Below are 16,487 nucleotides of genomic sequence, written 5' to 3' on the forward strand. Positions count from 1 at the left end.
TCAACTCAATTCATGATTGATTAATATTAATAAGAACTTAAAAAGTTCTTATTAATATTAATCAATAAGACCAAAAAAGAGATGGAGGGCTCTTTTTTGGTTTTTCTATATCTCTTCTTCCTTCAACATTCATTTCTATAACTGTTCTTACAGCTTTCGATTCTTCTTTCCTCATACCATGACTAAACAATCTAAGTCTATTTTCTGTCATCTTATCCACGATTGACGCAACACCTATACTTCCTCTTATATGCTCGTTCCTTATCCTATCTTCTCTAGTCACTCCACTCATCCAACTAAGCATTCTCATCTCTGCTACACTTATTCTCTGCTCTACTTTCTTATCAACCGCCCAACACTATTAACCATACATCATAGCTGGCCTCACAATTTCATACTAAATTTAAAAACTATAATTAGTATTTATTCATATATTATATTTTAAAATCAAAGAACTACTAATCAGGATATAATTAAAGAAATAAGAGTTCATGTTGCTTTTAAAATATTTCACCAATTTCTCTAAAGGAAACACTATCTACAGATTTGCATCGAAGCGTTTCTTATGATAGTGATTTTAATCACTGTCAGATGTCATCTATACTTGTCCCATCTATGCCTCGTGCACACTGTGCCTCGACCCCACTGTGCTACCGTTTTTTCCATCAATTTTAATAATTTTCAAACAGAATTTTTTTGTATAATTTTTCGACAAATTCGGCGTGGTATCACGCTAAATGTTTTGAAAATTAAATTAATTTATAAAAATATATACTTGATATAATAATTAGATTTTCTTATCGAGTTACAAGTGGAATATGTTCGATTCGAATTTTAAATTTTAAGTTAAATTTTTGAATTAAATCAAACTTCACATGTTTGGACCAGTTTGGTTCAAAAATCGAACATCACTAGAAATTTTTGAAATATTAATGTTTTGTGGTTTAGCTAGAGGAGGCTAAGAGACATTTTGGCAACACTGTTGTATTACTATATATTTATAACAATATTTTAATTTATTTTATTATTACGTACCATAGTAAATATCAAGGTTTTTTGTGAAAATATTATTCCTAAAGTTAGATTTTAGTTATAACTTCAGAAGCTCAATGTGAAATTATTATTATTATTTTATTATTAGATCGAGAATAATGTTGTGTTATTATTTTTTGAATTGTTAGTAGAGCAGGTTGCGCTACATGGAAGAATTTTAATATGTGTATAAAGAAATTGTGGAGAGGCTATTGTATTTATTGACATTTTATTAAATATTTATAATAATATTTCAAACAAATTTATAATGGCAAAATGAAAATTAAGCTTCATTATTTTTGCTAATAATGCATTCATTCTTTGATTACCGATTGCGTAACTTTTATTTAAGTGCATAATTTAATCTTTTTTAAATTAGGTCAGAATAATAACTTATTTTATCATTATTTGTGTAATTTATGTCACTTTATACAAATATTGTTATATAAATATAAAATTCATCATTTCATTTTTATATAAAAGTCACGTATTTTAAAAAAAATAATAATTGTAAAAAGAATTTCATATCGAACATAAAAAATGCATTTAGAATATTCATATTTTATTTTATGTATCGTCAACGCCATTGGTTTGATAAATGCGAATGATCCTAATGTTACATTCTTACAGACAATATGCGATCAACCAATATGGAGAGCTTTAAAGACACTTTTATGTATTAATGAAAATGGTAATAAAGTCACCATAGAAGAAATAGCCAATGTTAATTCAGTCACTAGCGAGACATTAAGTCATAAAGCAAAACAGATGCATTTACTACTAAGCTGCAATAGTGCATATTTTTTTTTGCATTATTCAGAATTAGCGAAATGCTTAAAAGAAAAATGTGAAGTTCTCGCCGTAAAAGAAGTCGTTGAGTCATGTAAAGGTGATTTGAAGATTGAATTGAAGGAAATTACAGAAGTAATAAAAAATTGGAAGTCGCAATTAATAAATTTATCGGATTTGAGTAACGTAGAAACAAATAATGGAATTTATTCAGTATCAGATAATCTGATAAACCTAGGTACACAAACGTTAAGTGACCAAGATATTGATGCACGTCTTATATATATACAGTTAACTACGAACGATTTCATAGCAGCAAACTGCTTTCAACCAGAAATCGAATTTAAAACCTTTATGGATAGTTACCGAGAACAGATTAATAAGTGTAACAATACGTATAAATTAACTGGTAAACTATTAGTGTTGATGGAACTTTTAAGAGAATATTTAGTGACTTTTTATTTTCATTTAAAACTTGAACCCACACCAAAATTACGAGATGCGTATCCTAATGAACTCATAGATGAAAGGTATGAAAGAATGTTACATCCTAGAGAGTTAAAAATGCCACCAGAATAAATTTTATTTTCTGTTTTATCTTTATTTCTTATAAAATTGGGTAAGTGTAAGCTAGTTAAATCCATTAAAATATAAATAAAATATATATAAAAAAAAATTAAATAGATAGATAGTAATTTTTAAATATATTACGGATAATTAACGCCATTAACATTGGATACGCTTATTAAGAAATTATTGTTATTAAAATTTACATTCTATTTTAATGTTGTAATCATATAATATTTGTTTTATGTTATTGTGTAGTTCAAGAGTATCTTAGCACGGACACTTTAACGGTTGTTATTGTAATCTTTGTTTTTTTGAATATGTTATCAATATTATAAATATACAAGATCACCAAAATAGGGTTCTCTTCTTTAACACACAAAATAACTATTTAACTTTCAAACAGAATCATTTTATTATACAAATTTAAAAGGAACCCCTAAACGCCTATCACAATGATTCAATTAGAATGAAATTTTCAGTTTTCAAGATTTGGCTAGGGATCGTTCAAGGAGGGTCCTTGAATTATAAAAAGCCATATTTTTTTTTTATAAAACCAGTTCTTCAGGTTATTTCAAAAGTTAGAAAAAAAATTGCACTCTGAGACTTAGTTATTTATGAAATTTAAAAAACAATTAGTTTTATTTTTATTCGTTTAGGACTTTTTAAATTTAAATATAACTTAGAAGAATTAAAGTGAATTTTGTTTTGGTGATTTTTTTAATTTAAGTTTCTNTTTTCAAAGTTTTTTTTTTTGCCCGGACGCCCCCTAGAATTGTTCTATAGGTTAATAAAATACATTTTGTGAAGTTTCGTGATTGTCCAATGATTTTTTCCCGTGCCGCAGAAGGGTTGAAATTTAATAAATTGGGGTAAAAATTAGTTTTTTACGTATAACTTGTTAAATTTTACTTGAATCAAAAAAATTTACTGAATAAAATTTGTTTAAAAATGTATTTCCTATAAAATATATTGTATTATTTTTTACTCTATAATGCATATTTAATTGAATAATCAATAAAACACATAAATACGTCGTTTTTTCCCGATTCTAATTTTTTGCGTAATTCAGTTTTTATTAGCGTAATCGACAAATTTTTACAAAATCTATAAAGATTATAAAATTTAGATTTGAAAATTATGTACAAATATTGTTTAGTAAAATATTTTCTAATTCTAAATCTTGGTCTTATAACATATAACTGATTAAAACATATAATATAAAACTAATAAATAATAAAAATAAACTTTAATTATAAAAAAAACACAACTAAAAAAATATTATGGAAATTTATTATTAATTATTATTAAATAATCATCATTATTTCATTAATGTGTTTTTTTGCATCAGGAAAATGTTTTCTATAATCTGCGATAACTTGGAGCAAGTATTGCTTTTGGTCTTCTTTTTTAGTAATTATCGTGTTGTACTCTTCAATTAATTTCACTGATCTTTCTGCAGTATCGTTTACAATTTTTAAACTTCGCGCTATTTCTTGACAGTCTAGATAATCTATATTTAAATTTCATCGTGATCTTTGCTTAAAAAACTAGTTTTCATATCAAAACGTTTAAAATTTTTTTTTGAGTTTGCATTAATGAACCTGTCAATAGTTTTACTTACAAAATGTTTTATATTTCTTGGTGGATTAATTTTTATTAAGTCTTCAAATTCATTATTTTGTAATGATTTTACCATAAGTCTTTTTATTTCAACAGGTATTTTATCAACAAAAAATGCCATTGAGGCCTTTTCAGGCGCGAGATACCTTAAGTGGTTGCTAATTTTTTTAAGTACTATTAAACCTACGGCATCGTGATTTTTTATGTATTCATAAAGATTTTTTATGCATTCTAAGTCCATACGAGGAGCTTCGATAGAATTATTTGTAGAAAACCAGTATTTTAAATAAATTCTTACTAAAAATATACAAACATTACGAATACCAACCCGTTCGTCTTTTGTTAGCTCGAAAGACTCTCGAAATATTTTTAAACAATAAATGGCTTTTTCCATCCATCTGGCGTGATGATAAGCTCCAGGAGATCTAATAGAAATATTTGTATAATGATCACCGCCAAGAAAAATAATTGCTAAATTAAGAAGTTCTCTATAGTCTTCTCTTGGTAGATTTATTTTTATTTTTTCCATTAGAAACAAAATTAATTCATTTTCTAAGCCGTTTAATTGTGTTTTAACGGTAATATCTTCAAACCTGGATTTATTGTACAGTCTTTAATCTGTGGCCAACTCTTTTGAAATTTTTTGATCAAATACTCTTCTTAAAACTATTTCAAATATGTGGTGCCTACATGGTAAGTATAAAAGGTCCCTGTCGAGGTATTGCTCTAAAATAATACAAGCACCTTATAATCTCCCATATTAGAGGCTGTTGTGTCGCAACAAATAGCCTGAACTTTATTTTCAATATCCCATTCTACTAATAAACTATGAATTACTGAAGCTTGTTCTCTTCCTGTACTTGATTTAATAAAAGGAACGCCAAGAAGATGCTCATTACCATTGACACTTATAAGTACAGGTAGCCTATCAATTTTTACATTACTAGTTAGTGATGGCAATAATTTGCCATGGAAATGAACAGTAACTGATCTAATATTTTTTTCATGAAACTTCTCAAAAATTTTTTGTGCGTTTTCGGTCCTTAGAAGTTTACGACAACGGTGAATAGAAGCTCGGTTAATAACCAACTCACTAGAATCTAAATGTAGAGTCTCTACAGTTGTTATTAACATGTGTACGGCATTTCTATCACTTACCTTACATTTGTTAAAAGCGGCAACAAGTTTTAATGTAATAAACTATCGTTTGCCTCTTTTTCTTTTTCAACAGGATGCTCCAGGTTCATTTTCATCATTGAAATTAGAATCGGAAACATCACAAGACATGTTGGCTATTTCATTACTACTTATACTACTTGTACTACTGTATAAAATAGCTACCTTGTCTAAAAAAAAACTTGCTGTTAATTAATTTATGAACTAATGAAGTATTAATAATAAAATACTTACTGGACATAAATTAAGATTTTTGAAGTTTCAAATCTCTTTGCTCTTTCAAACTTTTTTGTGTTAGTTCATGTTTTTCCTGTAAGTATAAGTAATAATCTGAACTAGCCATGCAACCTTTTCTTTTCTTATCTCGTTGACACATCAAAAATAATTTATCTTCTTCAATAGTCATCATTTCCATGTGAAATGTTGAACAATTTGTTAAATTTTCCAATGAAACCCTTTTCCTTATTTTCGTGGTTCAATGATGTCCTGTTAGAGCTTTTGTTCAAATTTCTCCATTCTGAATACAGTGACTCCAATATTTCGATGCTCCTTTGAAATTTTCTGACTGTTACTCTTGCTTTCTCTAAGAACACTTCAACTTTTTTAATAACCAAATGGTCATTAGGGTGGTNTCTAAGAACACTTCAACTTTTTTAATAACCAAATGGGCATTAGGGTGGTTTTAGTGAATAGGGATCATTTTAAAAACTTACCTTTTCTAAAATTATACAATCTCAATTAGTTCCAATACTTATAAAAATGAGGTACGCAATGTTTCAGGTAATCAGAAAAGATTAACCCGTATCACAAAAGGCATAGTTTTCAAACTGAAAAATTTTGTATAACCATACATTTTTCATTATTTTTTAGTTCAACGCGTGAAATAATGGATTCACAACAAAATTGTAAGAATAAAAGTTTTTTAAAATAATATTTTACATAAATTATACTTTGAACAATTTTTTGATTTACTTATTGTGTATTTATAAAAAGTCAATATATAAATTATTTTGTTGTTAAAAACTCACAAAATAAAGTGAATTCAGTGTTAATTTTATGATACGAAAAAGAATTTACAAAAACGCATCAAACATAAAACAAAATATTAATCATTGAACTAATTATCTAAAAGAGTACTCTTTTTGAAATTAGGATATTTACTGCGGTAATCATTTACTACTTGAAGCAAATATTGTTTATGTTTTTCATCGTCTATTATTTTCGTATTAAACTCTTTCATTAGTTTAATACCCCTTTCAGCTATATCATTAACTAAATTAATGCTATTAATAAGGTCTATTGATATCTTGAAATTATCAATGATCAGAAAACTATATTCTATATTAAAACGTTAGAAAAATTGCATTGATTTTCCACAAATAAAATCTTCAAGATTTTTAATTAATATCCAGTAGCTTCCTATTGTATTCAATAAATATTTTTTTGGTACATCATCATCTGTATGGATTTTTAAAGCAGCTATAATTTTTCTCTTTGTATCAAATGGAACATTAGTATCAAAAATAGTTGTTTGCGAAGATAGTTACATCGGTACATACATCTTTTAATGTTTTTTTTACAATGTCGTTCATTATACCTGGCTCAAATTTGTTAGTATCTATATTTCTCCAATTTTGTTGAAACCGTTTAAATATTGGTACATCAGGACTAGATATTAGACGTAATTTAACTTCAAAAACACATTTTAATACAAGCTCGTAGATGTGGTGTCGACATGTACAAAATATTTAATTCTAAGTAATTTTCTAATAACATGCAAGTACCTTTCAATCTACCCATATTTGAAGCCGTAGTATCACATTAAAAAGTCAGTACATTTCCTGTAGTACACCAATCAATAAGTATATGAAAAATAGCATCAGTCCGAGATCAACCCCTGTTCCCATATCAATTGCTGGAACTCCTAGTAATTGACTCTCACCATTACATAAAGCAATAATGGGAAGTCGATCAACACTTTTTTGTCCTGTCAATGAAGGTAAAAGTTTACCATCCCAATGAATGACAACGGAATCTTTAATAGTTACCAAATAATTATTACGGATTTTTTCAGCGCGTTCTTTACGGAAACGCATGCGTGAGTTTCGAATAGAAGATCTATTTATAATTAATTTTTCAATGTCCTCACCTAATGCCTCTGCTGGAGAAATTAATATATGAACTGAACCCAACATATTAAAATATATATTTAAAATATATTAACAAAAAAATGTTGAAATATCAAAATTATTGTAAACACTAAAATGTATACGATCTAAAAATGATCATACAGGCGCAGTAGAAATAATGAAAACAATAACCTGAGCAATATACAGGGTGATTCATTAAGGATAAGACACTCGATTACTCAGTAACTATTGAAAATTTTAAATTTTTGTAAAGAGAAAAATTACTAAGCTTATAAAACACTCACTTTATTTTGTGGGTTTATAACAAAAAACATTTGTTTTATTTTTGTAATTAAAAATTGCATTTTTTCCATCAATTTTAATAATTTTCAAGCAGAACATTTTTGTATATTTTTTCGACAAATTCGGCGTGGTATCACGCTAAATGTTTTGAAAATTAAATTAATTTATAAAAATATATACTTGATATAATAATTAGATTTTCTTATCGAGTTACAAGAGGAATATGTTCGATTCGAATTTTAAATTTTAAGTTAAATTTTTGAATTAAATCAAACTTCACATGTTTGGACCAGTTTGGTTCAAAAATCGAACATCACTAGAAATTTTTGAAATATTAATGTTTTGTGGTTTAGCTAGAGGAGGCTAAGAGACATTTTGGCAACACTGTTGTATTACTATATATTTATAACAATATTTTAATTTATTTTATTATTACGTACCATAGTAAATATCAAGGTTTTTTGTGAAAATATTATTCCTAAAGTTAGATTTTAGTTATAACTTCAGAAGCTCAATGTGAAATTATTATTATTATTTTATTATTAGATCGAGAATAATGTTGTGTTATTATTTTTTGAATTGTTAGTCGAGCAGGTTGCGCTACATAGAAGAATTTTAATCTGTGTATATAGAAATTGTGGACAAGCTATTATATTTATTGACATTTTATTATATATTTATAACAATATTTCAAACAAATTTATAATGGCAAAATGAAAATTAAGCTTCATTATTTTTGCTAATAATGCATTCATCTTTGATTACCGATTGCGTCACTTTTATTTAAGTGCATTATTTAATCTTTTATAAATTAGGTCAGAATAATAACTTATTTTATCATTATTTGTGTAGTTTATGTCACTTTATACAAATATTGTTATATAAATATAAAATTCATCTTTCATTTTTATATAAAAGTCACGTATTTTAAAAAAAATAATAATTGTAAAAAGAATTTCATATCGAACATAAAAAATGCATTTAGAATATTCATATTTTGTTTTATATATCGTCAACGCCATTGGTATGATAAATGCGAATGATGATAATGTTAAATTCTTACAATCAATATGCCAACAACCAATATGGAAAGAATTAAAGACACTTTTATGTATTAATGAAAATGGTAATAAAGTCACCATAGAAGAAATAGCCAATGCTAATTCAGTCACTAGCGAGACATTAAGTCATAAAGCAAAACAGATGCATTTACTACTAAGCTGCAATAGTGCATATTTTTTTGTGCAGTATTCAGAATTAGCGAAATGCTTAAAAGATAAATGTGAAAAAATCCAAGTAACAGAAGTCGTTGAGTCATGTAAAGGTGATTTGAGGAATGAATTGAAGAATATTCCAGAAGTAATAAAAAATTGGAAGTCGCTATTTTTAAAATTATCGAAGATGAGTAACGTAGAAAAAAATTATGGAATTTATTCAGTATCCGATAGTCTGATAAACCTAGGTACACTAGCTTTAAAAGACCAGTATATTGATGCACGTCTTATAGATATACAGTCAACTACGAACGATTTCATAGAAGCAAACTGCTTTCAACCAGAAATCGAATTTAAAACCTTTATGGATAGTTACCGAGAACAGATTAATAAGTGTAACAATACGTATAAATTAACTGGTAAACTATTAGTGTTGATGGAACTTTTAAGAGAATATTTAGCGACTTTTTATTTTCAATTAAAACTTGAATCTACATCAAAGTTACAAAATGCGTATCCTAATAAACTCATAGAGGAAAGGTATCAAAGAATGTTATATCCTAGTGAGTTAAAAATGCTACCAGAATAAATTTTATTTTCTGTTTTATCTTTATTTCTTTTTAATTGGGTAAGTGTAAGATAGTTAAATCCATTAAAAGATAAATATAATATATATAAAAAAAAATTAAATAGATAGATAGTTTTTTTAAATTATATTACGGATAATTAATGCCTTTAACATTGGATACGCTTTTTAAGAAATTATTGTTATTAAAGTTTACATTCTATTTTAATGTTGTAATCATATAATATTTGTTTTATGTTATTGTGTAGTTCACGAGTGTCTTAGCACGTACACTTTAACGGTTGTTATTGTAATCTTTGTTTTTTTGAATATGTTATCAATATTATAAATATACAAGATCACCAAAATAGAGTTCTCTTCTTTCACACACAAAATAACTATTTAACTTTCAAACAGAATCATTTTATTATACAAATTTAAAAGGAACCCCTAAACGCCTATCACAATGATTCAATTAGAATGAAATTTTCAGTTTTCAAGATTTGGCTAGGGATCGTTCGACTACAATCCTTGAATTATAAAAAGCCATATTTTTTTTCTATAAAACCAGTTCTTCAGGTTATTTCAAAAGTTAAAAAAAAAATTTCACTCTGAGACTTAATTATTTATTAAATTTAAAAAACAATTAGTTTTTTTTTTTTATTCGTTTAGGACTTTTTAAATTTAAATAATACTTAGAAGAATTAAAGTGAATTTTGTTTTGGTGATTTTTTATATAAGGTTCTTTGTGTATTAAATAATAATATTTTATCACGGAATAAATTTCAATTCTCATATTAAATATCGATTTTTTTAATAATTTAATTTTAACATTAAACCTAATCCAACATTAAATACTTAATCAATGGTAAATATTTATTATGTGTTTTTTTACTGAGTAGCTAGATATATGTTAGCTTAGGATAACATCCTAGGATGGCTCTTATTTTTCAAAAATTCCTTAAAATGTAAATAAAATATGATTAAATATATAGTAATTTGTTTGATTTATATATATTACGGATAATTAACGTTTTTAAAATAGAATTAGATTTTTAAGAAATAGTAGTTATAGGAATTAACATTCTACTTTAATGTTTTAAAAAGATAATTTTCTTTATCTTATTACAGTTGAAATTAGAAATTATCATTAATTGTATTTTATAAAATCATTAGATACGATCTATGTAATTAATGAGTGTCGTGATACAGACATTCTATAATGGTCGTTATTGTAATCTTATTTTTTGATTTTGTTATTAATATTATGAATATACAAGATCATCAAAACCGATAAAAAATTAAAAAACTAGTAACTATGTGACAAAATCAAATTATTATACAGAACTTTTATTATACATTATTATTATACAGCCGTTTTTTCCTATTAAAAACATCTTTCTTAAAGTTTAGAAAAATAACTTACTATCTGAGACTTATAATAATAAAAGTTTTTAAAAGTTAATTTTGTTATTTTAAGTTTATTTGTTCATTAAATAATGTACACTATCTGTTCAATAATGGAAATAAATGTAAAATAATATGATAAAAATCGTTTTTTTCTTTCAATTATTTTATATTTACAGTTAGCCAAACTCAATACTAAATATTTACTCAATGGTTAATTGTATTGTAAGATTTCCTACTGAATAGCTAGCTCTGTGTTAGCTATATATTGAATTTATTCTAATGACCTCGTTCAAACAAATATTGTGCCGTCAAATAAAAAGAAAAGTGAGCAATTAGTCATTACATTAGTATAGAATGATTATTGCGCTACCATAGGGACACTATCCCACCACAATAAAATAATATTTCTCTAACAAAAACTAATCTTATTTGACAAAATNTACCACAATAAAATAATTTTTCTCTAACAAAAACTAATCTTATTTGACAAAATTAAAAATAAAGGAATGTTATTAGAGATATATTTTTGATGTATAAAATATGTAGTGTATAGAATTTTTTATATATAAAAATCATTCATAGATTGTACGTAATCAAATCATATTATTTAAAATTAAATTGTTTTCATAAATTGTTGTATTGATTACAAAGCACGCAATGCATACAATGTGCGTTCAATAAACAAAAAATGTACCGTGTAATGAAATATCGGCCAACAAATTACGAATTTTAAAATCGGTAAATTTCTACATATTTTTTACTTTAATAAGTTATAGCTTTTTTAGAAACGATGCATCAAAGTAAGTTTTTTTTTTTCTAATTTATTTACGTATTTTTTTCTCGTTAAGTATAAATATATATATATATATATTTTATTTGACCCTCAGTATAAGAAAAAATAATTTTTTTATAGCTTCGATGCACAGCTGACAAACTTTTGGTTTTACTTTGCCGCGTTTCATTTTTGCTTACTTATACGCGAGTAATTCTACTCCCACTGGACCGAATCTGCTCATAAATACGTGGAGATTTCACAAAATATTTCCAGTGGTGCCATAATTTTGAAATGTTCCTCTTAGTCTCGTTAACAAAGAGAAATATCGCAATTAATTACAGTTATCATAAACAGTCAATTTGACATTTTTAGTTTTCACTTTATATTTATAGACATTTTTGAAAATATAATGTATTATTAAAAAACTGACCAGATCAATCAGAATTTTTATCGATAATACTCCAAACGTTTGCCTTGAGAAAGAAATACTTTTTTAGAAAGTTCAATGATTAACTAGATGCAAGTTACTGTGGGGGCTTGAAAATCATATCAAAATTTTATTCTCTTCAATTTTTAATAATGTTCTAAAAAAGCTACATTCTTTAAACCTATATCAAATTACAGATGATTTTGTGTTCTGTAAGTTAAATAAAGTAAAACATTCCCGTGACATTCTTTATGAGTAATCAATCACAAAAGTCAAAAAACATGTTACATTTAGTAGGTATGAAAAAAATTTTTTTTTTTAAATAATTTACGTTTTTCCTTTTTATTATATATATATACATACAGGGTGTTCAGTAAGTCAGAAACCCGTTACTTGACTTACTGAACACCAGTATATTAGGGTGCTTTTAGTGAATAGGGATCATTTAAAAAACTTAACTTTTCTAAAATTATACAATCAAAATTAGTTCCAATACTTATAAAAATGAGGTACGCAATGTTTCAGGTAAATCAGAAAATATTAACCCGTGCCATAAAAGGCCTAAAGATTGAAAACTCAAAAATTTTGGATAACCGTACATTTTTCAACGTTTTTTAGTTCAGCGCGTGAAATTCTTCCACGTAAAAATTGTAATAACAAAAATATAACAATACAATACTGCTTAATCTACCTGACAAACTTTTATTAAGATCATTATCCAATTAATGGTAAAATAATAATAATAAGTAAGATAATAAACTTAAGAACATTACCTCAAAAATCTACTCCCAACAATAATATTTTCTTACAATAAATTTGATTCTTTCAATGTGTTATAAAAATTATTTAAATATTAAACAGCGTTATATGCAAACTTAAAATGATAAAACTTGTTAAATTTTTTTATTGGCGATTTATATTTGAATATTCGAATTGTGTACAGAAAACAATTAAGTCAAAAGAAAAAAATGGTGCTGGAGCTAAATTGCATTTTTTCCATCAATTTTAATAATTTTCAAGCAGAACATTTTTGTATAATTTTTCGACAAATTCGGCGTGGTATCACTTATTTTATTATAATTTATATAGTTTATGATACTTTATTTGTTTACATTATACAAATATTGTTTTATAGATATAAAATTCATTATTTCATTTTTATATAAAAGTCACGTATTTAAAAAAAAATAATAATTTTAAAAAGAATTTCATATCGAACATAAAAAATGCATTTAGAATATTCATATTTTATTTTATGTATCGTCAACGCCATTGGTATGATAAATGCGAATGATGCTAATGTTAAATTCTTACAGAAAATATGCGAACAACCAATATGGAGAACTCTAAAGACATTTTTATGTATTAATGAAAATGGTAATAAAGTCACCGTAGAAGAAATATCCGATCCTGAATCAATCACAAACGAGACATTTAGTAATAAGGCAAAACAGATGCATTTACTACTAAGCTGCAATAGTGCAAATTTTTTTTTGTAGTATTCAGAATTAGCGAAATGCTTAAAAGAAAAATGTGAAGTTCTCGCCGTAAAAGAAGTCGTTGAGTCATGTAAAGATGATTTGAAGATTGAATTGAAGGAAATTACAGAAGTAATAAAAAATTGGAAGTCGCAATTAATAAATTTATCGGATATGAGTAACGTAGAAACAAATAATGGAATTTATTCAGTATCAGATAATCTGATAAACCTAGGTACACAAACTTTAAGTGACCAAGATATTGATGCACATCTTAACAATATACAGTCAACTACGAACGATTTCATAGCAGCAAACTGCTTTCAACCAGAAAACGAATTTAAAACCTTTATAGATGGTTACCTAGAACAGATTAATATGGGTTTCAATACATATAAATTAACCGGTATACTATTAAACTTGATGTCAGTTTTAAGAGACTATTTAGCGACTTTTTATTTTCATTTGAAACTTGAACCCACACCAGAGTTACGAAATGCGTATCCTAATGATCTCGTACTAAAGAGGTATCAAAGAATGATACAACCTGGTAAGTTCTATAAGCAACTATTATAAATTTTATTTTCTGTTTTATCTTTATTTCTTTTAAAATTGGGTAAGTGTAAGCTAGTTAAATCCATTAAAAGATAAATAAAATATATATAAAAAAAAATTAAATAGATAGTTTTTTTAAATTATATTACGAATAATTAATATGTTTAACATTGGATACGCTTCTTAAGCAATTATTGTTATTAAAATTTACATTCTATTTTAATGTTGTAATCATATAATATTTGTTTTATGTTATTGTGTAGTTCAAGAGTGTCTTAGCACGGACACTTTAACGGTTGTTATTGTAATCTTTGTTATTTTGAATATGTTATCAATATTATAAATATACAAGATCACCAAAATAGAGTTCTCTTCTTTAACACACAAAATAACTATTTAACTTTCAAACAGAATCATTTTATTATACAAATTTAAAAGGAACCCCTAAACGTCTATCACAATTAGCCAATTAGAATGAAATTTTCAGTTTTCAATGTTTGGCTAGGGATCGTTCGACTACCATCCTTGAATTGTAAAAAACCATATTTTTTTTTTTATAAAACCAGTTCTTCAGGTTATTACAAAAGTTAAAAAAAAAATTGCACTCTGAGACTTAGTTATCTATTAAATTTAAAAAACAATTAGTTTTTTTTTAATCGTTTAGGACTTTTTTAATTTAAATAATACTTAGAAGAATTTAAGAGAATTTTGTTTTGGTGATTTTTTTAATTTAAGTTAAATAATTAAATAATAATATTTTATCACGGAATAAATTTCAATTATTATATTAAACACCGAATTTTTTAATAATTTTATTTTAACATGAAACCTAATCCAACTTTAAATATTTACTCAATGGTAAAATTTTACTAAGCGTTTTTCTACCGAGTAGCTAGATATATGTTAGCTATATACTGATTATATTCTAATTGCCCCGTTCTTTAAACAGATGTTTCGTTCATCAAATAGATCCGCCCGATTATTAATATTAATTGGATTCATATAAAATTCTCACATTATGATAGTTTAACAATATTCGTATGAATCCAAAATAGTCAAGTTTTAGGCTTATTATCCGGTAAGGGTCCTAATTATTGATACAGGCCCTCGGTTAGTCGGTATACTCGATAGTTTCATCTGCGAATAATATAAATAATGACTAGTCATCAATTATATAACACAGTAAAGTTTTTGTTCATTTTAGTAAGCGTGTTTGTTGTGTCATAAAGTCACGTGTGGTTAGAGGGATTAGTATCAATGATTATATCCAATCAGTACATTTTATTATAAGAAAATGTTTTGTAATAACGTCGAACTTAGAAGTGTGAATTGTGAAAAAAATACTGTCAGTCGTCTGCATGACAAATAGTGATTGAACAAATTTTGCTATTAGATTAATTGTTATTTATCAAAGATTCAAATAAACTTATTTTTCAGATAGTTTTTATTTTTTTGATTTAAAAAACATTTTATGATTTTTAAATAAAAGTATGTTAATAATAAAAATAATTTCCTAACTTTTTATAAGGCCCCACGTCGCTTTTGATACACGGAGCCCCGCGACCCGTGCCACTTATATCGGAAGAATATCGGTCTCTAAATAAAATATAAATATGTTTCTAAAAGTATTGAAATATAAATTTTGGCTTTTTCTTTCTTTAATTCATTAACTCACTCCACACGCTTTTACATGAGCAATTTATCTCTTTTATTTTTATAGTAAAATTTGAAAAATATTTAAGCTACGATAAAGTCTCAGAAGAGCAAATTTCATAACGAATAGAAAAAAAAGAGACAGTTTGGCGAGATTTTGAAGTTGTTCAAGGGACCATAGAACTTGAAGAGGGGATTAACTGGGAGGAGCAGGAGATATATCGAGAGAAATGAGATGAGTTATATTATAGAGGAATGACCAAAGCCAATAAAGTAATTGGTATGGTTAGTTCATCAAAAACCGAAAATAGAGATGTTTAAGGAAATTAATATAGTTGTCCACAGAGTATAAGTTTATCCCTCACGTTATGTTAGTCCCTATAAGCATTCCTGTATTAGCTGGCGAATACAGTGAATGGAATTTTTTTTATGATTTATTTTCTAAACTTATAGATATTAATACGGATTTGACGGAAATTCAGAAATTTTGCTATGTGCACTCATCTTTGTCAAGATATTATTAAAAGTTTAGAAGCAACAGCAAATAATTATGAAAGCGTGTGAAAAATGTTAAAAGAGAGATATGACAATAATAAGTTATTAATTCAACTCGTGTGAAGGCGATTGTTGAGCTAGGAATGGTACGACAAGAGTCTGTTGTTAAGCTAAGATAATTTTTGGATTGTTTATTGTCGTAATATACTTGTCACTATCACAATATGAAATAACAATGGGCTCCTTCGTTTGTATCCACAATAATGGTTTTTCATTTATAAATTGTATTCATATTC

General features: G+C 26.1%; 2 protein-coding genes across 3 annotated transcripts in view; both read left to right on the plus strand.

Annotated features, from left to right (window-relative positions):
- LOC126898380 (uncharacterized) overlaps window positions 1–11,173 on the plus strand; it is a 20,511-nt gene extending 9,338 nt beyond the window's left edge. The window contains exons 2-3 of one of the 2 annotated variants that reach the window (XM_050672357.1): window positions 2,303–2,956; window positions 9,978–10,863. In XM_050672357.1, the coding sequence (XP_050528314.1) occupies window positions 2,303–2,400 (98 nt within the window). In that variant the 3' untranslated portion in view covers window positions 2,401–2,956; window positions 9,978–10,863. Of the gene's footprint in view, window positions 1–2,302; window positions 2,957–8,943 lie in introns of both variants that reach the window. The other variant, XM_050672356.1, reaches the window with a different exon arrangement.
- LOC126898381 (uncharacterized) overlaps window positions 1–14,598 on the plus strand; it is a 34,320-nt gene extending 19,722 nt beyond the window's left edge. Inside the window, exon 2 of the mRNA XM_050672359.1 lies at window positions 13,720–14,598. Within this exon, the coding sequence (XP_050528316.1) occupies window positions 13,720–14,064 (345 nt within the window). The 3' untranslated portion in view covers window positions 14,065–14,598. The remainder of the gene's footprint in view (window positions 1–13,719) is intronic.
- The last annotated feature ends 1,889 nt before the right edge of the window (window positions 14,599–16,487 follow it).

The sequence above is a fragment of the Daktulosphaira vitifoliae genome, unplaced genomic scaffold, assembly GCF_025091365.1.
Source record: "Daktulosphaira vitifoliae isolate Bord-2020 unplaced genomic scaffold, ASM2509136v1 Scaffold_2, whole genome shotgun sequence".
In the NCBI taxonomy this organism is placed as follows: domain Eukaryota; kingdom Metazoa; phylum Arthropoda; class Insecta; order Hemiptera; family Phylloxeridae; genus Daktulosphaira; species Daktulosphaira vitifoliae.